Raw genomic sequence first — 27,943 nt, 5'->3', positions numbered from 1 at the left:
ATTAATTAATAGTAATTAATAGGCTGTAGGAACAGCTGCCGGTGACATCCGCTAAGACAGGCGTGGCTAGCCCCACGCGGCGGAAGAGCTTCTCATCTACTCGGATGCAAGCAGCGACATTTCATATCCGCAGATCAAATCGGAACGAACGTCAATAGTCCTGTCTGGCGCGTATCTTTCTTTTCTTTCCCGGAAAATATTATCTGTGGCCTTTGCTCAACGGTTGGACAATCCTCGGACTACCATGTCAAGCTGATCTCCTGCAGTCTTGCGGTGCTTCTCCGCAAGTACGGCTACATGTATAGCTAATTTGGACTTTCTGGCGCACCCTCTCGACATGGAGACTGAACCATCTAGTGTGGCCTCGGCACCGGAGCCGGAGTCCGCCGCGTCAAATGCGAAGCACAGCCCTGTCCAAGACGGGGCTTTTGTTCGGCTAGAAGGCGAGCTGGCAACCGCGTCAGAGGCCGGAGTTGAGACGGACAAGGAAGAAGACACCACAACACGGCAGCATTCGCCATCGCAACATGGGACGCAAACCTCGGTCAACATAGCCAATCAGGGAACGCTCGCGCCTCCAATCCGTCCGAGCGCTGAGTCGGAAGGAGCGCAAAATGGTACTGCCCGGCAGCCAGAGGACGCTGTCACGCAAGGCGAACACGGCCAGGCTGGCCGAAGGGAACCAGCAAACTACAGTCTTCTTGACAATCCTCCGAATATTGCCAAGATTAGACAAGTAATGTTCGAGTGTAAAGAACCGATTGAGATAAGTACTGAGGAATTTGAGAGATACTGGCCGTTCATCGATAATGTCTGGGTGAAGCAGAGGTCGAATTCAAGCCAAGAGGGGCATTGCACCACGGACTACTACATGTGCCGGCTTCGGCGTCCGACCTGTCGTCCACAACAGAATCGGCAGTTGCCAGAAGGCAAGAAGTCAAGGAAAAAGAGCGTCAGAGAAGGAGGGACCTGCAACTTCCAGATCAAAGTTGTTCGTTTCGAGGGTGCATACTCAACAATAACGATCTCGAGGACACCTGGGAGCAGCCGAACCCATTCCCATGATCTCGATTATATCGACAAAGTGAAGAGAAATTCGGGCCTGATGGAATTTGCGCGCCGCGAGGCTTCCAAAGGCTACCTCCCATCTTCTATTTTCACCAAATTCAAAGAGGAACCAGAGAAACTAATCGAGGCTGGTGGCAAATTCTTGACGGTTACAGACGTCCGCAATGTCTCTTCCAAATGGCGAATCCAGAATCCGGAAGTCAAGCTAATACCTCATGACGGGTACGAATATCAGCAAGGACATGGAATTGTCAAAATCAAAAAAACAGATGAGAATCCCTCGCCTCCAAAGACGTCTGAGTCGAGTGCGAAACCGCCCCTTCCACCAGACACCTTACCGTTTCCCCAATTCTCACTGGAGTTCTTAGAACCCTATCTCCCACGGCACGAGGAAAAGCGCACTTTTCCTCATGTCACACTGTCTTACGCATCATCAATGGATTCTAAGATATCTCTGAGGCCCGGTATGCAGACTGTCCTTTCAGGACCAGAGGCGAAACTGATGACTCACTACCTACGCTCGCGCCATGATGCCATTTTGATTGGCGTTGGGACTGTTCTTGCCGATAATCCCGGGCTGAACTGCAGGCTCGAAGGCGCTGGAGGGTTTGGTGGTCTTGGGAGGATGTGGCAGCCCAGACCGGTGGTTGTCGACCCGATGGGCAGGTGGAATGTCCACCCGGAGTGTAGAATGCTCCGAGCGGCTGTGGAAGGCAAAGGCAAGGCCCCATGGATCGTGGTCTCGCCAGGTGCGCAGATTCATCCTCAAAAGCTGTTGATGCTGAAGGGTTATGGAGGTGACTACTTGCGGATTGTGGAATATAATCAAAGCTGGCGGCTGCGTTGGGAGGCTATCTTCCGCGCACTGGCAGCTGAAGGGATACAAAGCGTAATGATCGAGGGCGGCGGAACGGTGTTGAGTGAGTTGCTGAACCCTGAGTACGCCGATTTTATTGATTCAATCATCGTCACTGTTGCCCCTACCTATCTTGGGCGGGGAGGTGTCGATGTAAGTCCGGATTCAAAGCAGGACGAGGCCGGAAAACCCAAAGCGGCGCTCAATCCCAGAGATGTTACTTGGACGCCATTGGGACAGAATGTTATTATGTGCGGCAAAGTACGGGTTCCTCCACCGTCTTCGTCAGATCAACAAACTCTGTCTGGTCTTGAAGCAGCCGCCAGAGGCTCATAATGAAATGAAATAGCAAATAATTGAATATATATTTTCATGCATGTCATCGTTGTTTGAATGGCCGAATTTTTAATGATATCAGTAGTCATCTCTTTCAGGAAATATTATGCATATATACTTTTTTTTTGTTTAACTTTACTTTTTCCAGAAATCACTATACACGCTTAACTGGGAACTGCTTCGTAATATCATCACAATCATATCATGAATGGAAAAAAAAAGACATTATAGTTGTTGATTGCGTATCTGAACACTCGAGTGAACGGGAATAAGTACAATAGCTAATAGCTCATGAACCACGGAGTGTATGCTTGAGGATATATCACCTTAACTACTGGCTAACCTAGCGACAAGCACAACAAAACAAAGGCCATTTCTCGATGGTACATACATAAGAGAAAGATTCAGACAGAAAAGAAAGAAGAAATAATAGCACATGTATAGCTTGGTGTTGTCTTTCCCGTTGCCTATACTCTGAGTCTGTATGCAAAATCGATGTGAGGAGGGGGAGGGATCTTTCAGTCATTGAGGTAGGATATCGAAGGTGTGCTTCTCCCACATTCCAAAATCCTCATCTTTAGGAGGCAGGGTAAGCCACTCCACTGCTGGTTCTTCCTATGGTATAGAACCTTTCTGGAGCGATGGGACCAAGAGCCAACGTGTCAAAGCGGTCCACGCCCATGATTTCCATGTTGCTATACCCAGATAGATAGTAACCTATCACAACAACAAGGTACGTGAGGACAAGGATCGAGCCCTTGAAGTAATTGCTCTTGCCCTCGCTGTATACGTACGAGAGGAGAAACACGCAGAGAATAACGGTGACCATGTCCCACTGAGGAAATATGAGGCTAATGCGAGAAATCAAATTAGCAACATGATATGTGTGACAAGTGAGGTTACTTACTTGAATGAATGGCTGAGAAGTTCATCTGGCTCAATAAATCGTGCATGGACAGCGCTATACAAAACCAGAGCTGGAATCTGCAGAAGACAAACCTGCAAAGCATAGGCAGAACCGATCTCCATAGAAAGTGCAATATTTCCGTTCATCGCAAAGGAAATGGCGTTCTATCACAATAGCATATTAGATTCGCGGATCCTCGACTTTGACAGATCGCAATGGGCGAGCTTACCAGAAATTCGGTAGTGTTTGGAACTAGGGCAAATAAGGTGATGCCGAGGAATTTCTCGTCGATATCTACATTATCCAGGACAACATCCACAGTATTAACGAGCATTTCTGCGATAACCGCGTATAACAGTGTCGCCACAAGAAGGATAATTGAACTTTTGGCCTTACCCCAGTTGGGGGCATCGTGGCCGCCACTGGAGTGACTGCTATCGAGCGGCGCTCCGGCATCATCGTGATCCTCGGCAACAGGGCCCGTTCGGGCACCAGGGGTCTTATGGTGTTGGCGTCCCGTTGCCTGCGGATTGACAGAGGACTTGCGTTGTGATCGTGCGGCGTCGCGAGCCGCAACCGCTGCAGCGGTCGCGGCTACTTCTGCCACTTGCCGCGCTAGATTTTCGTTATCCTCCTCCGTCAGTCCACGTAGATTTAGACCGGGGTGGTCGTCACTGCTATTCTGTCTTGGAGGAACAACATGGGGCGTCGCGCCGTCAGGTACCGAACTGCCCTCGACCTGTTCCCAGCTGCTGTCAGACAGACCAACCTGCTTCAAAGACTGTCCCAAGATCCGCTTGTACAATTGCGAGTCTCGAATCGAATTTCGCTGACTTTGCATGTCCGCGCCTGTTACGTATGGTCCGTTGGCAAGGTTTGATTGCCTTATGTCGTGCAAAGAGGACTCATGCGTAGCATGTGCTGCTTTTTTCTCATCTCCCTCAGTGGTCCAAATAACAGCTGCATGAGTTCGGAGTGTGAACCAGAGTCCAATCACGTATGACAGAAAGAGAAACACGGCCGCAAACCAGGAATATGGTTGCACGGCTTTGAGGAAGAACTTGTCATTTACGGCTGGAACTTGAGAGAAGTAACATCGACGGCAATCCCGATCGCCAGGATTTGAATGGTGAACACACGATCGACAATTCAGCTCATGCTGTCATTCGTTAGCTGCAAAGTGACTTCGGTGGTGTACAGACTAGGCAAGGACTTACACTGCCATAGATCTGATAAAATAGAGTGGGTCCAAAGGCGGCGATGACGGCAAATAGCAACATCGTTGAGGTGACACCTGCAGATTTAACGTTGAATCTCTGCGTTTTGCGCTTAATCGCACCAAAGCACATAGACAATCCCGGTAGAAACAGGATACCAGCGAAGATGCTCCCGATCAGGCTTCCTTCAACTAGTTGAGCTTTACCCTCGCTGAGAGCAACACAGTATAGATAGACTTCCACAATCGTCGAGAAGAACGCATTGACTGCGGCACCAAGGCCCATGGAAGACTGCGCAGAGATCGAAGCCACGGCCTGGCCAATAAAGTATGCCAACGGAATGATAGATAGAAGCGCAAGAGTGAAAACCAAGCCTGGATGGGTCAGCCAAGATTTAATCCCAAGAGTTACACCCAAGATCCAATAATCGAAAATGGCAAAAGCCACGACGCCCAGGAGATTGATGAAGAATATATTGGTCCCATCAATGGTGTATTTCCAATACCGCAAACCGGCAGCACGATAGGTGCATACGAGAATAGACGAAGATGGGCTGGATGGTAAGCGGGTATATGTCGTATCCGAGTGAAAGGAAAGAGCAAGGGGATGACGGCGTAGATGATCGACAAGGATATTCATCACGCGGCCCATGGGGATCCAGAACACCATCATCCAGCAAATCAGTGATACAAGAAGCATGAGCGGGCCGATGAGGAAGTAGAAAAACGTAAAGAATACAACTCGGCCCAGGCTCCATTCACCCCGACCAAATAATCGCCGCTTAGACTTAGGCGGATTGCCTCCATGACATTGACCTCTGCCAGTGCGTCCGAGAAGACTGTCATGCTCGCTGGCTGCCGAGTCAATACTGTTCCTCCTGCGGCCAATGAGTGATCGGTTGTTGAGTGGGCCAAAGAAGAGCTGGCCATGTTCGAGATCACCACTTTGCCATTGTTCATACTCGCTAATACTTCGACCCTCACCCTCGTCCTCCTCAGCATAGTGCTCATCCGTCTCCAATCGGACAAAGGAACCGAATGGGTACAACAGATAGCGGGACAGACCAAAGAATACCCTCCCATAATCCACCGCGTTCGGGGAAAATGCACAAAGGAAACAAGCAACGGCACCTATCAATGCGGCGAGCGATAGCCACCAACCAAAAACAAAGTCCACATCAGATTGACCACGAATAGTACATTGCTCACACGTCCGCCGGGGGAAGAGTGGATGTCGCCCTCCGCGGTTTTCTCGACTGACCGGTTCTTTTTGTATAAAGCAGGTTTCCAGATCCTGATACCAAATGGATGTGTTTCGTTGATCGCTTCCTGGCGATCTTTCAGTGTGAAGCTCTCGGCGTCACTCACATGGCCATCTTCGTTTTCTCCATCCTGGTCTTGAGAAGATGACTCTCTAGATGTCTCCGAATCCGGCTCCAGAAGTCTCGATTCGTCATCACCATCAGTCCTCGAACTCCTTCGTGATAGGGTCGTCATCTGAGCTTTGGCCCTCCGTCTTAAAGTGGAGCTTTTCCTCCTCAATGGATGGATTCTTGGAGAAGATTCGGGGTTTGCTGCCTGCTGCTGAAGGGCATTATCCTGCTCAACTTCGTCGGCATCGTCATCCACCGAGAACTCCTGGCCCCGGTGAGGTGTCGGACGCTTAGATGACATCCGCCGCATTACGGAGGGCTTTCGTGCTTTGTCGGCCTGCGGTGCTATAGCGGGTGACTGGGGAGTCTGGGTGCTACCAAGCTGGGATCGGAGGGTCGAGTCATCCTCAGACTGTGTCTGCGCAGAGCTTTGTTCGTGCGAAGCCATGGTCCCTGGAAAATGAAAGAGTGTTATGTAAGTAGGTAATAAAAGCATACAAGAAAATGCGGTGGAAAACATGTCAAAGTTGAACTATACCATAGTTGCCCTTTGCCTGCCGACTAGACTTTGTCCGACGCATTGTTTCTGGGGGGGACGGTTCATCGTCCGTTCGTACAATAGGAACAAAGCTAGATGTCTGCAGTTGCTCTGTGGACGAACTCTGAGAGTCGGAGGAGCCAGCTTCAGAATTGCCAGCCATTGTGCTTTCTTTACCCTCTGAGCTCTCGAGGATGCTTCCCAAGTAGCCTTCAGCTGGAACCGATCACCCAGCAGAGGGAGCCGGGAGGGAAGCCGGACAACTCTAAGAGAATAGGGGCGATGTCGTCTATTGACAACGAGGGTGGTCACGTCGATACCTGTTGGACATATTGCAGGGATACGATGCTGGATAACCCCGCAGCTCCAAAGACGGGGTTGTCGGCGCGTGCAGGTGTCAGATGTCGAGGCTTGGGTCGGTCAGCCAGCACTGCATCGCCCACGCGGCAGATCAGGCGGGAGCTCGATCTCCGCAATCACCTGCAGCTCCAAGAGACCTGTTAAATGAGATGAGGTGGAACTCGGGAGGGTCGACAGTCGTTGGGGAGTGTAAACATCTGCCCAATCGCCAAGTAGGCTCTGGCGGCAGGACGTCGCAAGCGGCCCATGGAATGGTCAAGTCTAATAATCATCACCATGCCTCAGGCCCGTCGCACGTGATAGAATGGTCATGCAGTCAAGTCATGCACAAACACCACAGCCACGAATCATGGAAGAAGTACAATAATGGACTTATCTAGCATCTTCTGGCCAGTGCAGTGACTTGCTGGAGGCTGCTGTGTGGCTCACAGCTCCCCAGGCATCAAGGCTCGAGCTATGCTGGAGTACCTTAAAGCGGCAACTGCCTTAGCCGTGGAGACAAGGCCGCATGGCGGGTGTCCGCCTCGCCGCTTCAAGGCTCGGCATCGAAGGTGCTGGACCAAACAGCGTCCCGACACGCCATCGTCATTTGCCTAACAGCTTCGGGACCGCTCCAGGGTCTTCTTCTTCCTCCAGCACCGTTCAAACTGACCCTTTGTTTTTTCCTTTTCCAAAACAGCCCTTGCTAGGAGGAATTCAGCACTTTTTATTTTCAACAGCTCTCCGTGAGCTGTTCTTCATTTTCTTTCCCGATTGAAGCTCCCATTCGGCCTCCTTATACGCCCATCATGGCGCTTGACAACTATTTCCGCAATAAGATCGAGAGCCTGAAGCTCGAGATCATCAAGGGTCAGGCGGTTTTGAGACGATTAGAGGCGCAGCGCAATGACTATAACTCGAGAGTACGTCTATTGAGGGAAGAACTTGGCTTGCTTCAACAGCCCGGTTCCTACGTCGGCGAAGTGGTGAAGGTGATGAGCACCAAGAAGGTCCTCGTGAAGGTGCATCCCGAAGGCAAATACGGTGAGTAGTCCGGCTCCAAGAACAGTCTTATCGACTGGGTCTCTGCGCGTTCCAGCTAACATTTCCGATCTGTGCAGTGGTGGACGTGGCTGACAATGTCGATATTTCCAAACTGACGGTCGGCAAGCGAGTATCGCTTCTATCAGACTCCTACAAGCTTGAAAAGATTTTGCCCTCGTCTGTCGATCCACTCGTATCTCTAATGATGGTGGAGAAGGTGCCCGATAGTACATACGACATGATTGGTGGTCTGGATCAACAGATCAAGGAAATCAAGGAGGTCATCGAGCTGGGCCTGAAACACCCGGAGCTGTTCGAGTCTCTGGGTATTGCGCAACCCAAAGGTGTCCTACTCTACGGGCCTCCAGGCACGGGCAAGACGCTCCTGGCCCGGGCTGTCGCCCATCACGCCGACTGCAAGTTCATCCGGGTCAGCGGATCGGAACTGGTTCAAAAGTATATCGGTGAGGGGAGCCGGATGGTGCGGGAGCTTTTTGTCATGGCTCGTGAACATGCCCCTAGCATTATCTTCATGGACGAGATCGACAGTATCGGCTCGAGTCGAGTTGAAGGCAGCAGCGGAGGGGACTCGGAGGTGCAGCGGACCATGTTAGAATTGCTGAACCAATTAGATGGATTCGAACCGACAAAGAACATCAAGGTCATCATGGCCACCAATCGACTCGACATTCTCGACCCAGCTCTATTACGACCAGGACGGATTGACCGGAAGATTGAATTCCCCCCGCCTTCGTAAGTGGAACCTTGTCTCAGTTGCTTTGCCTACTGACTTTTACTGACTACGCTATCCTGGCAGTGTGGAAGCGCGGGCGGATATTTTGCGAATCCATTCCCGGTCTATGAACCTGACGCGAGGGATCAACTTGACCAAGATCGCCGAGAAGATGAACGGATGCTCGGGAGCCGAATTGAAGGGAGTTTGCACGGAGGCGGGCATGTACGCGTTGCGGGAGCGACGGGTTCATGTGACACAGGAAGATTTCGATTTGGCGACAGCCAAGATCTTGAACAAGCATGATGACAAGGAGGTCAGTCTGGGCAAGGTCTGGAAGTAGACGTGTCGAGCGTTACCGGGCATGACTATGAAGGGAGTAGTGTATTTGTACGCCAATCATACTACTACGATAGTGGACGCTTAGAAAGCAATGTATGTGGTAATTTTTTATTTTATTCGGGGAGCCAAGAGAGCAGATCGGTGGCCAAGAGACAACCTTGCCATGGTGGGAAGACAGCCAGTCAGGATGGGGAAATAGTAGGATTCCTAAGTATCTTAATAATATTTGGCAACTGAGGGTATGTATGTGCGTACTGTACATACAACAGGGGACGAGAGTCTAGACCGCTTGACTCCTTGCTGGTTCTCCTCGAGCACAGAGTTGTTGATGGCGAAGGGTGTTAATTATTCGCTCCTGTCGATTCCTAAATTAAAACCTGTCTTTCAAAGAGCTCAATCCGTGACAAACCATCTTCGTTCGAGCATACTCCAAGATTTGCTGGCACTGCTGGTGTTTCAGTGCTCAAGAATGAGCTGGCTCCCAATTAGCCTATTTATTGAATTATGGTTCGAACGCCAAGTCTGCTAGGCGCTGTTCCTGTATGTATTGCTCTAGTTGCGCCTGTTGCGGTCACCCCACAGAGCCAAGACCAAGAAGCGTCCAGGATGGAAATCATCATCCAAGATCAAAATCGAGCCCGTTCGTCCTGTCATACTCTGTAAATAATGAACGATGCTGTCTTGCCGTCGTCCACCAAAGTGCCTATCGGTTGAGAGAGGCACCTGCACTTAGACTATGAATAAGATTAGGCATCACGGCATTAGTGCCATCCCCATTCACCTGGGCAGAGAGTCTATTCTGTATATAGTACTCCCGAAGCCCTGCCTGTGCTGCGTGCTGACAGTTGGCCATGCGTGCAGTCCCACTCGGGGCCGGGATGGCTTGCGTGTCTGCGAGGCGAGCAAGAGCTTCTCGGGCGCGTGACCAGCGGGAAGGAGCCGCTGTTCAAGGCTCAGCGCCCGGTGGCAACTGCCCCCGATGCTCGGAGATGCCATTGTCATTCATTTCTATCTCGAAATGCTGTTCTGTTTGCCCCCAACCAGACCCAAGTGTTCTGCCTTTAGGGACCTACCCGGTACGCCGCGCAACCCCCACGCTGCGTCTTGCCCTGTCCGATACTCACTGGCTGCATTTCTCGCCACGAATCAATTCCTCATGCTGGGCCAAGTTGGACTGTTGGAATCTTGCAGCAAGACAGGCGATCTCCCCAAATCTTGGCCGATCTGCATTGCAGACCGCTTTCTCGGTCAAGTTATACCCGTGCACCCCCAATCCCCATTGCATTCGAACCACGATTCTTTGCCATGCAATTCATTCTTGGGCAAGATGTAGCAGAGGCTGACTAAATATGTAATGTAACTCCCTTGTTATACGCTGGCATATTTATTCCCACCATCCGCCGCGTTCCGCGCTCATCTGTCGTATCCACGCGTCTCTTCTCTTATACATAGACTACTTCATCTCCCGTCATCTGTTGCCACGGCACGCTTCTGTATATCTATTATACTAAGGGCTTCTCTACGGAGCACTGAGTCACTCTCTATGGTTGAATCTGAATATTGACTCTGGGAGGGTTCTCCACTCTCAACGTTCTTTTTTTTTAATTCTTCTGATGATTATTAACTTACCACACGCCTGGACCTTTGCCCTGGCCACCTGCTCCACACGCACGTTGCCTGGCCCTCGATTCTGGAAGCTGGCGGGACCTCCGGACTTGCTCTTTTGGTCCTTCCGTCTCCAGCTCGACAAACTAACTATTTTTGCATCCGCCTATTTTTGTTGCCCGTTCCCGATCGGCTTCCTTCCAGAACCCACCGAACCCACCCCGGCGTCTAGTGATCTGGTCGCGGCTATCTTGGCTCCACCGTGGAGCTATCGCTCTGCTATCACGCGCTCTCTCTATATTTTTTTTCTCCCTCTTGCTCCCCTGTCTTTTTTCCCCTTTTGGGTCTATCTGTATATATACGATTTCTTTTCCCAGTTTGGATCCTATATTGCACTGCTGATTTCCTACTACAAAAACAAAACCACTCTTTGCCTGGGAGCAGAAGAAAGAAGACGCCTCTAGCAAAGTTGTGACTGCTGCCCGGGTTTATCTCCATCATGCCTGTCGTTGTCCAGTCCACCGTTGACCTGCTGGAGACGGAACTGGCGAAAGCCAGAACCACTCTCGAGGAGATCCAGCCCAATGCCGCTACTGTGATGGCGCTCGGCGAAGACGTCACTGCTGGCGCCATGGCAGCATACAAGAAAAATCTTATCCGATATAACCATGACTTCTTTTACAGCCACCGCCGTCTTACTCCCAAGGACTTGGGTTTGGTGACGGTACACCAAGTCAATGACACTCAGGATGACGGTCCAATTTCTCCGCAGGAAGAGAAAATCGAATTGTCGCCCAAGCCTCCGTCCTTGGTCGATGTCTTGTCTAACAGTCTCATCCTGGACCACATGGCCCCCCTTCTACCTATCTCTTCCCTCATGTCTCTGGCGGCAACATCGCGCACGATGCGCTCCATTATCATGGAGACCCCTTACGTATTCCGGCACCTCGACTTGACCACGTGTCGTGGTGCCATGGTACCCAAGATCGCGCCAATCGACGTTGGCGGCGAGACTTGGAGGGGTGAACGGATGGATGAGTCGCTGACTGAAGACGATTTCTACGCCGGCCCTCTGCGAGGAATTTTTACCAACCTAGAGCGGAGATCCATTCTTGGATCTGTTCGGACCTTGGTTCTGGACGGCTTGTCAGTCCCAGCCGACTTGGTTGCCGACATCATCCTCACTGATCGTTTCAATGTCAACATTCTGTCAATCCGTGAATGCCTGCATATGAATGAGCGCAAACTCATGCAAGTCCTTCAGTACGCCGTTCGTCCGGACCGTCCCAAGGGCACACCGAAGGTGAAGGGTATTTACCACTTCACTCCCAGAAAATCAAACAAGAACTCATCGCGCAGCCGCTATATGGCCTCTCGCAGGGAATGGTGGAAGTCCCAGCTTGCCAGCATGTCCCGTTCCCAGGCTAGCACCAACCAGGATTCCGACTCGGTCTCTGCCTCTTCAAAAAGGGACACGGACCATCTGAACGAGTGGTACAAACCCTCTGGCAGGATTTTGCGAGGCACCATCGAAGATGGCTGGGCACAAACTATTCAGAAGTGCGAAGGTATTATCGCGTTCGACGCAGTTCTATGCCGCGGTCCTCGGCATAACGTCGATTTATATTCGTCGAGTAACAATAGCCAACCTCGACCAGATGGTGGACTACTCCGACCCGCCATCGCCACAGTTGCTCTTGGACCTTGTGGCTGTGATGGTTGTCATACCTCGCCAGAAGGACCAGCAATCTGGGGCGAGTCGCCAGACGAGCACTTTCCCCTCCTCTGTCCTCCCCCTCTACATTCGTCCAAGGTCGTTGATGCCAAGCGCCCGGTACCGGAAGGTGAGAAGGCGGTTTTGATTGCTCGATGCGAGGATTGTTTGAAGAACCGATGGTGTCACCGGTGCAACAAGTGGTTTTGCTGCAATTGTCTTCCCCATCCGGAGGAAGTCATGGTTCATCTCAGCCCCCACCAGACGGCCGTCAGGAGTCGAAGTCCAGGCCAATCACCGGAACGCAAGGTATGTGCATTTATCTGAAGGGCAATGTCTTTCGGGTGGTATCATTCCGCCCCTTGAGCTCCATGTCACTAACTAGATTCAATAGAAGCTGGGCCCCGGTGTCAGCAGGGATTGCTGGGAATGCGGACCAACAGTAAGCTCTCACTTCTGAATGCGCGAGGTAATGATTAACGAGGTATTTTAGTGCGCAAGCTGCAAATTGGAATGCCAGCGCTACTGCGAGAGCTGCCCTGGTGAATATTGTATCGAGCACAATGATGGCTGTTCTTCAACGAAGGTAAGGCGTCATTGGATTCCTTTTTTTTTTGTAGACACGAAGTCAATTCACTAATGATGTATTGTCCAGTGTGATTGGTGCAATACCAGTTCACGCCGCTTGGGAAGAGACTTATATTGAAGGTCCTTCCAAAAATATTATCGATACCCATATAATATATGATCTTGGCAAACTGCCCCTGACTAAGGGAGAGCGAGGAGCCTCTCTTGGAATGAAGAGAGTAGCCAATTGCATTCCCAAAATTCAGATTCGTGACTGTGTTTATATGGCGCTAATATGGTACTCCTTGGGACTGTGGGCTGATGGGACGTGGCGTTTATCTGTTTTGTCTCAGCGCTGCTGGTTTTTGGCTATGATATATACTTCGGTTGGTATACACGTTAACTTAGCATACAGATTTGGATTTGGAAGGAAGGATCATACACCACTTAATGAAATGTGTTTTAATCCACTCTTCCCTCTCTTCTGTGCGATGTGGCGGTAGAACGCTATGGGAAGGTTTTGCCGCTGGAAGTAAGCAAACATCCATTGAAAATTGGGTACGGCCCGTGGCAAGTATGCACGTAGTTCACTAAGTTCCAATTAGATAAGATAAGAATGGATTAACGTAATCAACCACCGAGCGACGAATACCACCGAGCGACGAATTTTCCTCCACCCTACCACTTCCTTTTTTCAACGCGTCATTTTATCACCACCACTATCAAAAATGCCTTTATCTCAAGAAAACCGAATTCAAATGGCTATTGCAGCTTATAAAAATCAAAAAGTCAAATCAATACTGAAGGCTGCAGAGATTTTTGGGGTGCCTGAGGCTACCCTTCGCGCTCGCCTTAAAGGAAGACAACCACGCGCAGAAACACGTGCTAATGGCCATAGATTAAAGGCTATTGAAGAGGAAACACTTATTCAGCGATTACTAGAGGCAGATAAACGAGGTTTTCCAATTCGGCCAGAGTTTCTGCGTTCAATGGCACAAATATTACTCCGTGAGCGTCTACAGGATCCTACTGCAGTCCTTGGCATCAACTGGGCTTATAAATTTGTCAAGCGCCATCCTGAGCTGCGTACAAGATATAATCGAAGGATTACATACCAGCGTGCAAAGCAGGAGGATCCAAGAGTTATAATACCATGGTTTCAAGCTGTACATGCAGCTATTCAGGAACATGGCATACATGAAGATGACATCTGGATTTTGATGAAACTGGCTTTGCAATGGGGCTCTGCTCAACCTCCAAGGTTATTACTGCAGCAGAACGCAGTGAAAGGCCTCGTACAGTCATCCAGGGAAACCGTGAATGGGTTACAATCATTGAGACTGTGAGCTCAAAGGGGATTCATATACCACCAGTGATTATCTTGAAAGCAGCATCTCAACAGGCTGCTTGGTATCAAGAACCTACACTTTCCAAAGACTGGTGGATTGCAACTAGCGAGAATGGCTGGACAACAGATGAAATAGGCCTTCGCTGGTTGAAAGAGGTGTTTGAACCATATTCCAGACGCTATACAACTGGTGCAAAGCGGTTGCTTATTCTTGATGGCCATAGTAGCCATTTAACTGCAGAGTTTGATACTTTCTGCAAGGAGAATGCAATTGTCTGTCTTTGCATGCCTGCACATGCCTCTCATCTCCTGCAACCACTTGATGTTGGTGTTTTTGGCCCGCTTAAGCGCGCGTACGGAAAACTGCTTGAAAAGAGAATGATTGCTGGCAACAACCATATTGACAAGGAAGACTTTCTATCCCTATATCCATCTGCTCGTGCAGAAGTGTTTACTCCAGACAATATATGCAAAGGCTTTGCAGGAGCTGGACTTAAGCCACTTGATAAAGAGCGGGTTCTTGCAAAGATTACCTTTCAGCTTCGTACGCCAACACCACCAGCTTCAGTTGAAAGTTCAGTCTCCTCTGCTTTTCAAACTCCTCAGAATCCTCACCAGCTGGATCACAAGGTTCGCAGCTTGCAAAAAGCCTTAGTGCAAGAAAGCAAAGCTTTCTAGCAGCCAATGTCTCATATTCATCATCTTGAAAAGCCGCGCAGATGGCATGATATGACCTTCTCTCGAGATGAATTAGACTCTACGAGCTGAGACTGAGCGGAAAACTAGAAAGAAGGCAAGAAGGCGTGCTATTCTAGGTAATGATACCCTTTTATCTGTACAAGAAGGCCAAAATCGCATTCAGCAGCTTGATACGCAGCTTAATGAGAAGCTTGATGAGCCTACACCTATGCCTCAACGGCGAGCTCCACAACGCTGCAGTGGCTGTGGGACTATTGGACATACCATAAGGAATTGTCCTAATAAATAGCTATATATTCAACTACTAGATAGTCTAATTTAATTGTATTGGTGGTTGAAAAGCTTCAAAATTATAGTGGGTGCGGCGAAAATTCGTCGCTCGGTGGTATTCGTCGCTCGGTGGTTGATTACGTTACTGATGCGGAGCACCTTCCAGAAGACACCACGCGCATCCTTTCTCCGTACTGATTCAGACCCACTCCCCTCTCGAACTTGATATCGAAGATGCGAACGTTACGCATCCTTCGGTCACTATTCTTTCCTTCGTGAAGAACACATCCCGACCTAGCTGGGGACGTAATAATGGCTACCGATGCGAATTCCAACTCATTGAAATGGTCCGCGCAGCTAACCGTCACCCCACCCGTACGAACGCCGAAGCTGCCAGGAGACAAGATTCTCCTGCCTCAGTCGGCTCTCGAACAACTTCTCGCTGCTGCACCAGTAGTGGAGGAGCCCAGCTCCTCCCGTATAAATCATACTCCAGGGTTTGATCCTTTCAATCCATACACCTTTGCCGCCGAAGCCCGAGCTCGAGCAGCCGTGGCTTCGACCCGCCAACCACAACTTCCCCACCCGCTCACTTTTCGCATCGTCAATCCACAGAACGGCCGGGTCATCTATGCTGGTATCCGTGAATTTTCAGCGAGGGATGGTGAGGTCAGTCTCAGCAGTTTTCTGCGACAGTCTCTGGGTTTGGAAGATGGTTATTTCCTGCGGGTTGCCGAGGGCGGGACAGGCGAGGCGCTGGACGTGGCCGATACAACTGATGTTGCTGGGTCTCAGAAAGATTTGCTTCCAACGGTAACAGTCCATGCGAAGCAATTACCAAAGGGAACATACGTCCGCCTGCGTCCGCTGGAAGCGGGCTACGATCCCGAGGACTGGAAGGCGCTCCTAGAACGCCATCTGCGGGATAACTTTACGACTTTGACGACCGGAGAGATCCTCACAGTTGCCGGAGGTCGCCACGGAGACTTTCGATTCCTGGTGGACAAGGTGTTGCCAGAAGGGGATGGAATTTGCATTGTGGACACCGATCTGGAAGTTGACATTGAACCTTTGAATGAGGAACAAGCCAGGGAAACTCTACAGAGACGGTTGGAAAAGGCCTCTCGTGCGCCTGGAACGAAAGAAGGAAGTTCACTAGGCGGGCCTATTTCGCTAGGGCAAGAGGTCTTTGGTCAGGTTCGGAGAGGAGAATATGTGGATTATGAACTGCGCGAGTGGGATCGCGAAGCGGGTCTTAATGTTGAGCTTGAGGCCGCTGATGGTGCAGATATCGATCTCTTGGTCAGCCCTTTTTCGTCGCGGCAAAGGGCCCGTCCAAGGGACGATGAGCATGTGTTTGGGGATCTGTCGACGAGGTCCCCCAAGCGGCTTAAACTACAGCCGACGAATATCGAGTTGGTGGACGCCGAGGCTTTATACATCTCAGTGCATGCATTTCCTGTGACGCAGGACTCGAAGGACGGTGACAGGGATGACCGGAAGGGGCCACTGCAGTACAACCTGCGGGTTACACAGACATCCTTGGCTGATGAAAAGGAGAATGAAGAAGCTCACGACCCCGAAGATGTTCAATGCAAGAATTGTCACCAATGGGTCCCGAAAAGGACCTTGTTTTTGCACGAGAACTTCTGCTTTCGAAACAATGTCTTCTGCCCGAAATGCAAGAACGTCTTCCAGAAATCCTCTGCAGAATGGCAGAATCACTGGCATTGTCCGGATGACGACGCCTATGGAAATGATGCTTCAAGCAAGATGAAACATGACACTGTCAGCCACAGCTCTTATTCATGTCCTAACTGCTCGTTCGTGGCTCCGAATTTACCAGGTCTCGCTCACCACCGGACGGCGACTTGCCCGGGAAAACTCATTCTCTGCCAATTCTGTCACCTCCTTGTCCCACAGCAGGGAGATTCAGATCCGGACGTCACTGACCCCGAAGTATTATTGTCCGGCCTGACGCCTCACGAGCTCATCGATGGGAGTCGTACCACGGAGTGCCATCTGTGCAATAAGATTATCAGGCTTCGCGATATGAAGACACATCTTCGCCATCACGATTTAGAGCGCTTGTCTCGACCGCCACCTGCAATTTGTAAAAATGAGAATTGCGGTCGTACATTACTAGGCTCCGCCAGCAAAGCAACCAACGACTCTCTTGGCCTGTGCGGCATTTGCTTCGGTCCTCTCTATGTGGACATTCATGATCCGGAAGGGAAAGCTCTTCGTCGACGCATTGAGCGGCGGTATCTGTCGCAGATGTTGACTGGGTGTGGGAAACCTTGGTGTCACAACCGGTATTGCAAAACGGGACAGAAGCAGACGACATCACCAACACCGTTACCATCCGGGTCCAAAGAGATTTTGGATATCGCCAAACCCTTGGTTGACGCCATTAGTGTGAAGCCGGGAGTCGCCAACGCCGCACCATTTTATTTCTGCACAGACGAAACGAGCCAGCAACGACGCATTCTTGCTGAAATGCTCGCTGCTGAGGGTGTCTATGATATTGAATGGTGCGTCGCAGCTGTCGAGGCTGGAGCGGGTGACTTGGACAAGGCAAGAGATTGGCTAAAGGGGTGGGCGCCTAGAAAGGGTGAAATACGAACAACTTAGGAAAAAAGAATCTTGAAAAAAAGGAAAATAAGTGGTCATTTGTTTCAAAATAGACATATTATTTTTATAAATAAAACATAGATATCTAGTGATCCTGCATAATACCCGTGACTGTGACGGTGTGATCATGAATTTGAATGAATGAATGAATGAATATGTCGCATGGGTTTTTGATATCCGTTTCCGTTTGACATGATAGATTTGATGCCAGTTATTAAAAAAAAAGTCTATGTCCTTTTTTATGTAGAACCCGTCTTCGCGGCCAACGTGCCACTGCCCCTAGACGAAAAAATGCCCATGATGCCAAACACGACATAAAACAACGCCAACGGGTACGCGACAAGCCCCCTCATCCCGCGCATCCTTCCGACCGCACAGAACATGCCCGAGCTGCTGTACGTGCACCATCCGACGGCTGCCGTCGTCAGAAGATAGCCAAACATGGTGTCCATGGGGATCAAGATCCCGACCAAACTGGTCAAAACGAGCGGAAGGAAGCAATATCCCAGGACGCTGGCGGACCGAGGAAAAGTCAAGGTTGAGGAGAAGTGGCCGGCCGAGCCGCCTCCGGATGAAGAAGTGGGCGGTTTGTTGTGAGGGTCGTAATTGTTCGGATCGGCGGCGTTGGGAATGGGTGACGCTGCTCCCGGCTCCAGAGTTGGAGACATGAGACTGAGGATGACATGAAGCGCCAGCGTGCCGAAGACGGCAACGCCGTAGATGTACCCATAGAAGACCTTGCCTGAGAGCAGGAGGAAGGTGCCGTACAGGAGAATATAGAGGATGGCGCCGTAGAGGTCACTGTCATCCATAAGATGCTGATCGATCTGCGCGAAAGGGTTCAAAACCGTCAAAGTCTGGAAAAGGTCGCCCACGAATAAAATCAGCCTTTGTCTTCCTCGACATATCCATACACACAGCATTGACTTGAGGGATACGGGGTATGCGTTCGAACAAACAAACCTTGGTTCTGATATGCTCGAAATTCACCCCCAATTCTTCTAGCAACGGCGGCTCCCCTTCATATCCTTCCGTTCCAAAAGCAGCCAACCATCCTGTCTTCAAACCGCCCTGCTCTCCCATCCTCCCAGTCACGCCCGGACCAGAACTTCCAAACCCGCCATAGCCTGCGCCTCCCCCTCCGGCGGGGTATGCTTGTGCCTGGTTAGAATAACCGCCGTATGAAGCTTGCGACGGCGTCGTATGGCCGGAGACAGAATATGAGGAAGGGTAAAACTGAAGGTTCTGAGCGGAGGTCTGGCCCCCGTAAGGTTGTTGTTGATAGTATTGGGCCATCGCGGCCTTGGGAGTGTTAGACGTTAAAGCAACGCGAATGAGAGGGTCTGGGAAAGGCGGGCAAAAAAAATTTCAAGAATAAAGACAATTCTCAACAGTCGGCAGAAGCAATAAAACACTTGTTGAAAGTACAGTGATGTCTGGTTTGTTTATTTGACGAGGTGTCCGCTTAGGAGGAAAGCAATGAAGTGAGTTGAGTTGGTGGTTGTGGAGCAGACAGCTTGGCCTGTCCGCAATCAGACGTCCAGTTGGTGGATCAAGCCACCGCTGCGGAAAGCCATGGTTATGTTCCGTAGTGTACTGCTGAACATAGATACAGTACTACAGCCCCCTGCCAGCCACCACTGTTGCTCAAGGCAAAGTTTCTTATCGGGCATACTAAATGCAGCAATTAAAAGTACAAGAGAGAAGAACAAAAAAAAAGGAAGAGAAAAGAACCTCTATTCAATGATCCATGCTACTATGCTGACACGTATCTTACAAAAAGTTTATACCAATTCCCAGCTGCAATCCCTTTCTTCCTTCTTCACCCTTGCGCAGGATCAGAGGCAGAGAAAAGTTCAGCTCGAACCGGGCAACAGGATGCGCGTACACCAGTCCGATGCCCGCCGCGACGCTGGGAAGACCGTGGCTTAGCTCTCTGATTGTAGAGACCATGGCATCCTTCACCTCCTCGTTTGTCGTAGGCGTGCCCTTCTGGGAAGTGCGCAAAGCTAACAGTCGGCCTCCATTCACAAAGGCTTGTAGTCGCAATGGCTTGTCGGCACCCACGCGGGGCAGAGGAACGAACAGATTGGCGCTCCCTGCGGCGTAAACGTCGCCACCGACAGCATCAGTTCCATCATGAGGTCCAAGGCCACTCTGACGGAAGCCACGGACATCGGTAGGACCTCCCAGCAGGAAACGGTCATTAATGCGAGAAGGCTGAGGTCTGGGGTTTGAGTCGAGGTTGAGAGGGTAAAGCAACCCGGCTCTGAACCCGGTCGTAAAGCTGACTCCGCTGTCCCCCTTGATTCCTGGAATGGGAATAGGCACTGCTCCTTGAGCTTCGATCTCCGACTTCCAGAATGATACATCTCCTTTCAGGGGTCCCCAGCCAGCGATCTCGTTGAGAGTTTTGACGTAAAGACCACTTGAGGGAAGAAGGGGGTGGTTCCTCCCATCACGGACCCAGGTGTGGAATATACTGCTCTTCACACTGTCGCCCGCATCACCGCGAACGGTCAAGGCAGCATTTTCCGCCAATCCAGTAATCTGTCTCCAGAAACCATTATAGCCGATCTCGTGTCGATGGCCCGACGTACTCTGCCACCGGAGCTTGGTCCATCCTCCCTTGAGAACTTCCTCGTGACTGGCCCATGGCTTCTCTGTTGCACTTCCTATTGCACCAATCTCCCAGCGAAAATCCGGGTCACTCAGAATCGGTGTCTCAAATGCCGCTTGGTAGGCCGATTTTGTTCGCGTGCCTAAGGACGCGTTTACATTCAACGTCTCCGCGCCACCGAAGATGTTACGCCAGAGGAGATTGCCGTAAGCTGAGCCCTCGGCATTACCAAGGTCGGTTCCAGTCTTCAGCAGGATCCGCGACTTTTCACGGACTGACAGATAGACATCGAGATCAGTTGGCAGGGCATTCGGATCTGAAGGCTTGTCCAAAGAGATCGAGATCGGCTGATGGAAAATGTCTTCTATGGTCAGTCGGAGACATCGAAGCTAGAAAAAGCTGGTAAATTTGAGGTACAGAGAGGTCCTACCAAACCGGTTGAGTTTGTCTGCCCTGATAGACACTTCCCGTAACGCTTCTGAGAGTGTGTAGGGCTTGTCCCGATTAGCACTGAGCAGTGGGTTGAAGATGCGCTCTAAAAAGCCCTTCCGTGTATGAGGAGCATTCAGGATCTGGATCCGGGAGATAGTGCATGGCAGCGTTGAGTTTTGGTCGATCTGATGAACATTTGCCGGAATAGTCAGAGAATGGGGTTCCTTCAAGCATAGACTTCTGTCTTTTCCACAAGAAAGGAGGAAGCTTTACCAGCTCTGCAAGACGCGCCTGTGCCTTCTGGTATATCGCATGTATCCTCTCATTGACGGCTTGCTGTCGCTCCTCCAACACCTTGGGGTCGGTGGGCTGTTGCAGCCGGCTGAAGATCTAGACATAGCGCGCACTGCATTAGTAGGGTTCTATTTAGATACTGCAAAACCAGCACAGAAGCAAGGAGGCAGGCAACTATACATCATCATCATCACTTGCAAGCGAAGAAGCCATTGTGGCGGCTACAATGGCACAACCAAGGCTGAGCACGTCGCTGTCGACTACCTTTGCGATGCGCGGCAAAGAGAAGCCGGACGCACGTGATCTGAGTTTGTTGCCGGCATGCCGCCGAATCTCCGATGCATCGGCCTTGCCCAATCGGGGCAGTTCTCCATGGCCAGCCAAGTGTGCTCCTAGGTGTGAATCAACGTCTGCAGTCTTGGGCTGTTGTCACTTCCCGATAGGCTTGGCCCCGTCAGTCGACTCCTGGGACATTTTTTGAACTTGCCGCCACAATATCCTTGAGCCTATCTTTTCTTTTTTCTAGAATCCTACTGGCATAGTGCATAATCGTTTCCTCTCTGCTACATTCGTCATTGCATCACAGCGGTCTCACTCACGCCTCCAGCTTAAAGCTGACGACGCTACTCCAACGGCAACATGGCGACCAAGGCGGCTTACAAACGCGTGAGTAGCTCGATATGATTTCTAGGTCTGGAAGATGCTGACTGGAATTGTAGCTTACACGCGAATACCAAAATATACAAAAAAACCCTCCACCTTACATTGTCGCACATCCTTCCGAGTCAAACATCTTGGAGTAGGTGCTGCTTGAAATTGTTCTATCGTTGATTCAGATGTGCTGATCCTGGTCAGATGGCATTACATCATTACAGGCCCGCCGAAGACTCCATATGAAAATGGTCAATACTGGGGCACGTTGATCTTCCCTCCCGAATACCCTTTTGCGCCTCCGGCAATACGCATGCACACTCCTAGCGGTCGCTTTCAGCCCTCTGCACGACTGTGCCTTAGTATCAGCGATTTCCACCCCAAATCCTTTAACCCGGCATGGGAGGTATCGACCATTTTGATCGGTCTTTTGTCCTTCATGACGAGCGAGGAGATGACTACGGGAAGTGTCAGCGCATCGGACAGTGAACGCAGACTCTATGCGGCGCGATCGAGATGGTGGAATTCGACTGGGGGTGGATCATACGCCAACGTAGCTCCCGGAGTCAATGCCACCAGCAAAGGAATCAACAATATCAAAGCCGGCGACGGGGGGTTGAAGTTCCGTACGGAGTGGCCGGAGCTGGATCAAGAAAATTGGAAGTGGATGAAGGAAAACCGGATTGATGTGGCCACTGGGCAGGTCATGCCCGATCCTAATGCCACGACGACGACCAACTGCTCACCCGAAACGTCCGCACTTCGTAGGCGACCAAATGGAAGCGGTCCACGTCTGGGAGCGGTCATGGAAGGAGGGCAGGTGGCGCGGGAAGCCGGCCAGAGCTGGATTCGACGACACAAGTTCTGGGTAGGGCTCGCGGTGGTCTTTGGATATGCGATCCTGGCCAGACTGTTTCGGGATATCCAGGGGTGATGTTGGTGAGGAAGAGAAAGCAATGCGGCTTATGGTGGATAGCAGACCATCTCTGTTGGCTCACAGGTCAGGACCATTGTCAGGGCCAAGCGACATACAGTACATTAACTGCTTCTTTCTTACACTGGTGAAAGGGGACATGGCGTCTGAGGGGATTGGCGTTTTCCAGAGGTAGTGCTTTTTATTATTATTTTTTTTTTCGTCATGTTTGAGTAACAGGCATAATGTTGAAGATAGTTCTTCATGAAACATATGCATCATCACCAGTTGTGTCCCAAGATGGGTCAATGCAGGCCTTGTACGATCCTCGTGGCATTGTTTCAATCAAGAGGACCAGATGGTAGGGACCTAGGAGAAAGTACTGTATGACATACACTTGGTCCCCACCTTGTCAGCTCATACCTGCTTTGTAACTGCAGAGAAAGAAAAAAGGACGCCTATCTCAGGTGACTACTCGATCTCATACTGTCCACATCAGCATAGCCGTCATAGATGGAGGTGCAGAGCAGCGACAGTGGATTGGTTATCTCGTGCTTGGGATGGATAGCATGGCCCATGTGTCGCCAGCACGCGTGCCGTGCAACCCGCATCTGGCAATCTGCAGGCGATTCCAGCCTGGCGACGCCAAGCGCAGGCATGGTTTGGCTGGCTGTGGCGCTGGAATCCTCCGATAACTCGATTGGGCTTGTGCTGGCCGCACGCCGTCTCCCCGCTCTCCTGACCGCTGCGACTGTGCTCCGTCAATAACAATCATCCCTTTGAGCAGACTAACTGCCCTTTCCGTGCATGACACCGACTCCAGCACCCAGAACGCCTTGGTACGGCCTCCATTCGTCACGCCTGCCTCCTGTGACCCAGCTCTCCCCGCGCTGGCCCCGTCTCGCCGTGTCGCCGCCCTGAGTGGGAGCGCCTTTGTCCCGGCGTCCACGGCATTGCCCTGCCCGAGTGTCACCTCACACCCAGCCGCCTGCGGCCCCCGGGTCGTGGCAGTGACTAGGTGCCGGTGATGGAGAATCAACTTCAGTCTTCAGAGAATGCTCCGTCGAGCGCTCCTGCTCGTCGTTCCAACCAAGGTTTGTCCTCCATGCTTCTCAAGTTCGATTCCGGCCTGCTCCCGCCGGAGAATGAAATGGGGCAGAGTCGGCCTGGCCCTCTCTCCAGAAGCCAGCACCCCCACTCCCGTCCGAATACACGGAGACAAAAGAAAAAAAATAACCTATATATGAGAAATGGGCTCCATGTCTTCTCTCCACACGATTGTCCATGTACTTAGCATGCAATACATGCTTCCCTATCAAGGAATGACTGCTCTGTGAACAGCGAATGCCTATTCGGGAGACCCCAGAAGTTTGGACGGATCTGCGAAGCTAACCACGTTCTCCTTGAGCTTATTCGACGGCTTTAGGAGCGTCGTCCAAGCCAAAGCCAAAGCCATCGGATCGTCCGTCTTTTACGTTCATCGATCATGACGATGACTTGGCGTCTAAACGCATCAAAGATGCTAACGCGCGCAGGGCCATCCGCTCCCATGTCATGCGCGATGTCCGGCGCCGCGAGCGACTGGCCGGACTGAAGAGAGTCTCAAAGCGTGAAGATCGAAGTCGAGCCAGCGCCGCTGAGAAACCGGCTTCGAAGTCTTCGAATGACCGTAAGCTGCCATTGAGAAGTTCGACTTCACAATCATCGTCGTCAGAACCGACTTCAGATCTTATCAGACCCAAGCCACGACATAGTACGAGCCAAGTCACTCCCACTCCCACGCCGATGGTCCCCAACGCTTGGTTCGTGGATCCGTTCTGTACCTTACCTGGCGCGAACGAGTTACCATCGATGACACAAAATCTAGTACACTATTGTAAGTGCCCAACTTTTGCTTCAGCCTAGACCCATCCAGTTTGATTCCGGTCCAAACTTTCCCCGGCTCTCCCCACAGTCTTGATGACTATCCGTCCTATGCAAGCATTAAAGATTAGAGATACCACTGTTGCAAGTTCAAAAACAGCGGTACAAAAAGAGAAACCTTTTTTTTTTGCAATATTGCTGTATCCGTTGAGAGTCCTGGTAGCCTTGTTCTTTGGACACAATGACACTGACAATGTCCTGAAATCTTCCTTCTCTGTCCAAAAACTCTCTGATTTTTTTTTGGAGCTTGCGTCTACCAATAACACGCCGGGTCAATAATCCTCACTTGTGCCTCTCTACCTTCTCCCTAGACCCCTAGACATGAAAGTTATTCGTTCATGACATCCCTTTAATCTAAACGACGCTTACGTATCTGTTCAAAAAAGGCATCACGGTCTTCATTCCCATGACTTTTCCTGCGCGAACAAAATCATTTATGGACGAGGGAGATAAGCTAAATGTGATGGTCAAAACGTCACTCACCGATGCGGGCAGCTTCTTTGGTTTGATGACCATCAGTGCTGCTCATCGAGCCGCTCTTACTGGACGGCACTCCGATCTCCTCCATGCTTCCGATTCAGACACCCGGGTTCTCTATGATCCCGATTACTACTTGATGAAAGCGAGATGCATACGGGAGATGAATGAGAAATTGCGAGATCCTTCCAAAGCTCTTAGCCATGAAGCCTTTGATACGATCATTAACCTACTTACAAGCGCGGTAAGAGACTCCTATCTGCGTAGCTAGCAAATGAAGCAAATCCCTGATGTTCTAGATTTACCCCTCCTGCATATTGCTTTTAGTTTCCATGTTCTAACCGTCAACAGCTAATAGTTGGCCTCTTTGATGAAGCGAGAATACACCTCCGAGGGCTGAAGAAAATGGTGGAATTGCGAGGAGGCATCACAAGTGACAATATTCGGAATTCTATCTTCATGCCAGCAATACTAGCGTAATAAGCCTCTTCTTTTTCTCTATTGAGGAAAAGATTCTAACAAGCAAGATAGGAGCGACCTGAAGACTGCCACGGGGCTTATGACCAAGCCCGTGTTCCCTTTGCCCTGGGAACCCGAACCGCTTGCGCCTGAAGTTCGACAGCGGATATGTCCACCTCCGTCGTCAAAGTTGAACAATCTTGGCATCTCACTCTTGGGAAATCCGAACTTCAGTCTGCCTCTGGTTAGAGCTCTATATGGAATGCGGGATGCTGTACTTCTTCAGCATCTTGGCAATCAAAGTCCCAACGGGCTTGACATTTCGGACTACCAACTCCTCTTGAAAATGACCAGCGAGGTCGAGCACGAGTTGCTGAGTTATCCGTATCGTCCGTCCACCGGAAGCAATCCGGGATCCGGCGGGTCGAATGTCCACGTAACTGAACCGCTTGCTCGAGTTGCCGCCATCTGCTCTTTGAATTCTGTCATTATCGTGTCTCCATCATCCACTGGATTGGGTCGGGCTCTGACAAAGCATTTGAAGCAAGCTATCAGCAGCTTCATCAGCACCAGTGGACTGACGCAGATGCCCTCTCCTGATTTGGACTTGCTAGCGTGGGCGCTCTTCATTGCTGCGCAGGGGTCCCTCGGGCAGATTGAACAGCCTTGGTTTGTTGATCGTCTGGCTGACGTTATCGCTCTACGGGGATGGAAAGACTGGGAAGAGGTGGCTGAAATCATGACCCGATATTTTTACCTCCCATATCTCCACGACCCGGTTTGGCGGCCCATCTGGAATGAGGCTATGGCCCATTTTGCAGTTGCAGAAGTGTTCACTGGGTGATACGAGGAGCTCAACGATTTTCCGACTCCTTTATCTTTTATTTCCTTTTTTTTTGGGGCCGGGGGGGCATGTCTTTCTCGATTCGTACTGTACATGCGGGCGGCGTAACGAAATCAGGCTTTCTGGATGATCATATAACGTCTCATAGACAAAATACGGCAGATGTCTCCTATATACACTATATATACACACATACATGACGAAAACAATGAACAAGTGACGAATATCTGAGGAGCTCTGGGACGGAAAATGTCCCATTAATAAACAGAACGGATTGATTAGTAGGTAGATTCCTCGATTCGTCGTCTCGGAGTGGGCCGGAGCGGGAACCCGGCAGAGGCGCGTGGGCGGGCCGATGTGCAGCAGGCGGCGGGCAGATTATTAGTTACGCAAGCTTCCCGATAAAAAGGATAAAAAAACAGACTTGGCTCTTTCTTTCCACATCGGCCCTCCACCCCGAATTTGCATTGTTTGTATGAAGGATTTGATTTTGGATTCATATAACGTCTAATTCAGAGAAAGCGAAAATGGGTTGGTTCTGGGCAGATGCGCAACAGCGGCCGGCCGCTGCTACGCCGAAGCCTTCATCTAACGCCTCTCCTCCGGTCAGCTCATGACAGTGCTCCCAATGAAGTCACATTTACTGACTCTTGACGATAGCCCGGCTGTCCAATGCATAAATCAAACTCGACCTCTTTGCCTCAGCCTACCCACGATGACACCCCCGTGCACCAGAGTTCCTGTCCGGCTCGGATGTCTCCCAATTCGCCATTCTATGTTCCACCGTCCAAGAAGTCGTCTCCGTCTTCTGAACAAGCATCTGCCTCCTCGTCGTCTGCCGAAAACTCCTCGTCGACCCTCTCCAAGCTGAATCCGTTGAACTACATGTTCGCGCACCTTTCCCAGGAACGGGCGCCAAACCAGACAGTCGAGCTCTCGGTGGAGCGAGAAATCTCCTCGATTCCCCGAGGCGATTCGGATGGAAACTGGGAGTATCCGTCCCCGCAGCAGATGTACAACGCCATGCTGCGCAAGGGATATACCGACACCCCGCAGGATGCCGTGGAGTCGATGGTGGCAGTGCATAACTTCCTCAACGAGGGCGCTTGGGCGGAGATTGTGGAATGGGAGCAGATCTTCTCCAAGGGTCTCAGGAACGGATGGGAGAAATGTCGGCGCGGATCCGAGAATTTGGCCAAGGAACTGGCGAGAGAGCGGATGATGAAGGGCGATCAGGACAAGGACAAGCCGCGTCTGATTAGGTTCCAGGGCCGGCCCCAGGACCTCACCCCGAAGGCCAGGATATTTCAGGCTCTGGGATGGCTGTATCCGGCCAAATTTGGGTGAGTTCATTACTTGCTTTCATCGCTCCACTAGTCGGAACTAACCCATCATCTATATAGTACGGATCCGCCTTTTGACCGACACGACTGGTACGTCGCTCGTCAAACGCCTTCTGGTCCGAAGGAAGTCCGCTACGTGATTGACTACTACTCGGGACCACCGGAGCCCACAGGGGAACCCGTGTTTTATTTGGATATTCGACCTGCCCTGGACACGCCCACGGCGGCTATTGAACGACTCATGAGGTGGGGAGGAGATATCTGGTGGAAAGCTAGCGGGGGTGAAGCCAGAGAGAGGAAATAACAGCCCTGCATGAATCGGACATGTCATGCACTTGCCGTTTATTTTGATTTTATCATCATCCTCTTCTTATTCTTCGTGAGACTGTTTTAAAAAA

The 27,943-nt window shown here is 50.8% G+C and overlaps 10 protein-coding genes across 10 annotated transcripts; 7 read left to right on the top strand and 3 right to left on the bottom strand.

Moving 5' to 3' along the window:
- Positions 1 to 337: 337 nt before the first annotated feature.
- Positions 338 to 2,260, top strand: T310_3956 (5-amino-6-(5-phosphoribosylamino)uracil reductase; the record flags this gene model as incomplete). The annotated part of the gene is made up of 1 exon (XM_013473224.1): positions 338 to 2,260. The coding sequence occupies one exon, from the start codon at positions 338 to 340 to the stop codon at positions 2,258 to 2,260; it is 1,923 nt and encodes a 640-aa protein (XP_013328678.1).
- Positions 2,261 to 2,837: 577 nt separating this feature from the next.
- On the bottom strand, positions 2,838 to 6,457 carry T310_3955 (Calcium permease family membrane transporter; the record flags this gene model as incomplete). Its single annotated transcript, XM_013473223.1, has 7 exons — positions 2,838 to 2,955; positions 3,055 to 3,111; positions 3,168 to 3,331; positions 3,397 to 4,326; positions 4,385 to 5,514; positions 5,595 to 6,209; positions 6,295 to 6,457. 7 exons carry the CDS (start codon positions 6,455 to 6,457, stop codon positions 2,838 to 2,840), a joined length of 3,177 nt encoding a protein of 1,058 aa, XP_013328677.1.
- A 985-nt stretch (positions 6,458 to 7,442) lies between these two features.
- Positions 7,443 to 8,753, top strand: T310_3954 (Proteasome regulatory particle subunit Rpt6; the record flags this gene model as incomplete). The annotated part of the gene is made up of 4 exons (XM_013473222.1): positions 7,443 to 7,556; positions 7,596 to 7,677; positions 7,755 to 8,430; positions 8,495 to 8,753. 4 exons carry the CDS (start codon positions 7,443 to 7,445, stop codon positions 8,751 to 8,753), a joined length of 1,131 nt encoding a protein of 376 aa, XP_013328676.1.
- Positions 8,754 to 10,856: 2,103 nt separating this feature from the next.
- On the top strand, positions 10,857 to 14,664 carry T310_3953 (uncharacterized protein; the record flags this gene model as incomplete). The annotated part of the gene is made up of 8 exons (XM_013473221.1): positions 10,857 to 12,201; positions 12,326 to 12,380; positions 12,466 to 12,513; positions 12,565 to 12,657; positions 12,727 to 12,779; positions 13,054 to 13,170; positions 13,383 to 13,980; positions 14,094 to 14,664. The coding sequence occupies 8 exons, from the start codon at positions 10,857 to 10,859 to the stop codon at positions 14,662 to 14,664; spliced, it is 2,880 nt and encodes a 959-aa protein (XP_013328675.1).
- A 603-nt stretch (positions 14,665 to 15,267) lies between these two features.
- On the top strand, positions 15,268 to 17,589 carry T310_3952 (uncharacterized protein; the record flags this gene model as incomplete). Its single annotated transcript, XM_013473220.1, has 1 exon — positions 15,268 to 17,589. The coding sequence occupies one exon, from the start codon at positions 15,268 to 15,270 to the stop codon at positions 17,587 to 17,589; it is 2,322 nt and encodes a 773-aa protein (XP_013328674.1).
- Positions 17,590 to 17,828: 239 nt separating this feature from the next.
- On the bottom strand, positions 17,829 to 18,885 carry T310_3951 (Rab GTPase interacting factor; the record flags this gene model as incomplete). The annotated part of the gene is made up of 2 exons (XM_013473219.1): positions 17,829 to 18,446; positions 18,553 to 18,885. 2 exons carry the CDS (start codon positions 18,883 to 18,885, stop codon positions 17,829 to 17,831), a joined length of 951 nt encoding a protein of 316 aa, XP_013328673.1.
- Positions 18,886 to 19,362: 477 nt separating this feature from the next.
- Positions 19,363 to 20,498, bottom strand: T310_3950 (Outer membrane protein, OMP85 family; the record flags this gene model as incomplete). Its single annotated transcript, XM_013473218.1, has 2 exons — positions 19,363 to 20,351; positions 20,489 to 20,498. 2 exons carry the CDS (start codon positions 20,496 to 20,498, stop codon positions 19,363 to 19,365), a joined length of 999 nt encoding a protein of 332 aa, XP_013328672.1.
- A 1,076-nt stretch (positions 20,499 to 21,574) lies between these two features.
- Positions 21,575 to 22,520, top strand: T310_3949 (Ubiquitin--protein ligase; the record flags this gene model as incomplete). Its single annotated transcript, XM_013473217.1, has 3 exons — positions 21,575 to 21,601; positions 21,655 to 21,734; positions 21,791 to 22,520. The coding sequence occupies 3 exons, from the start codon at positions 21,575 to 21,577 to the stop codon at positions 22,518 to 22,520; spliced, it is 837 nt and encodes a 278-aa protein (XP_013328671.1).
- A 1,533-nt stretch (positions 22,521 to 24,053) lies between these two features.
- On the top strand, positions 24,054 to 26,202 carry T310_3948 (uncharacterized protein; the record flags this gene model as incomplete). Its single annotated transcript, XM_013473216.1, has 4 exons — positions 24,054 to 24,375; positions 24,809 to 25,143; positions 25,251 to 25,375; positions 25,431 to 26,202. The coding sequence occupies 4 exons, from the start codon at positions 24,054 to 24,056 to the stop codon at positions 26,200 to 26,202; spliced, it is 1,554 nt and encodes a 517-aa protein (XP_013328670.1).
- A 527-nt stretch (positions 26,203 to 26,729) lies between these two features.
- On the top strand, positions 26,730 to 27,849 carry T310_3947 (Cystathionine gamma-lyase; the record flags this gene model as incomplete). The annotated part of the gene is made up of 3 exons (XM_013473215.1): positions 26,730 to 26,807; positions 26,863 to 27,545; positions 27,606 to 27,849. 3 exons carry the CDS (start codon positions 26,730 to 26,732, stop codon positions 27,847 to 27,849), a joined length of 1,005 nt encoding a protein of 334 aa, XP_013328669.1.
- Positions 27,850 to 27,943: the final 94 nt, after the last annotated feature.

This window comes from Rasamsonia emersonii (genome assembly GCF_000968595.1).
Source record: "Rasamsonia emersonii CBS 393.64 chromosome Unknown ctg1118621760090, whole genome shotgun sequence".
Taxonomy (NCBI): Eukaryota; Fungi; Ascomycota; class Eurotiomycetes; order Eurotiales; family Trichocomaceae; genus Rasamsonia; species Rasamsonia emersonii.
The sequence above is the reverse complement of the archived record's forward strand: the minus strand, read 5'-3'. Positions and strand labels throughout refer to the sequence as shown.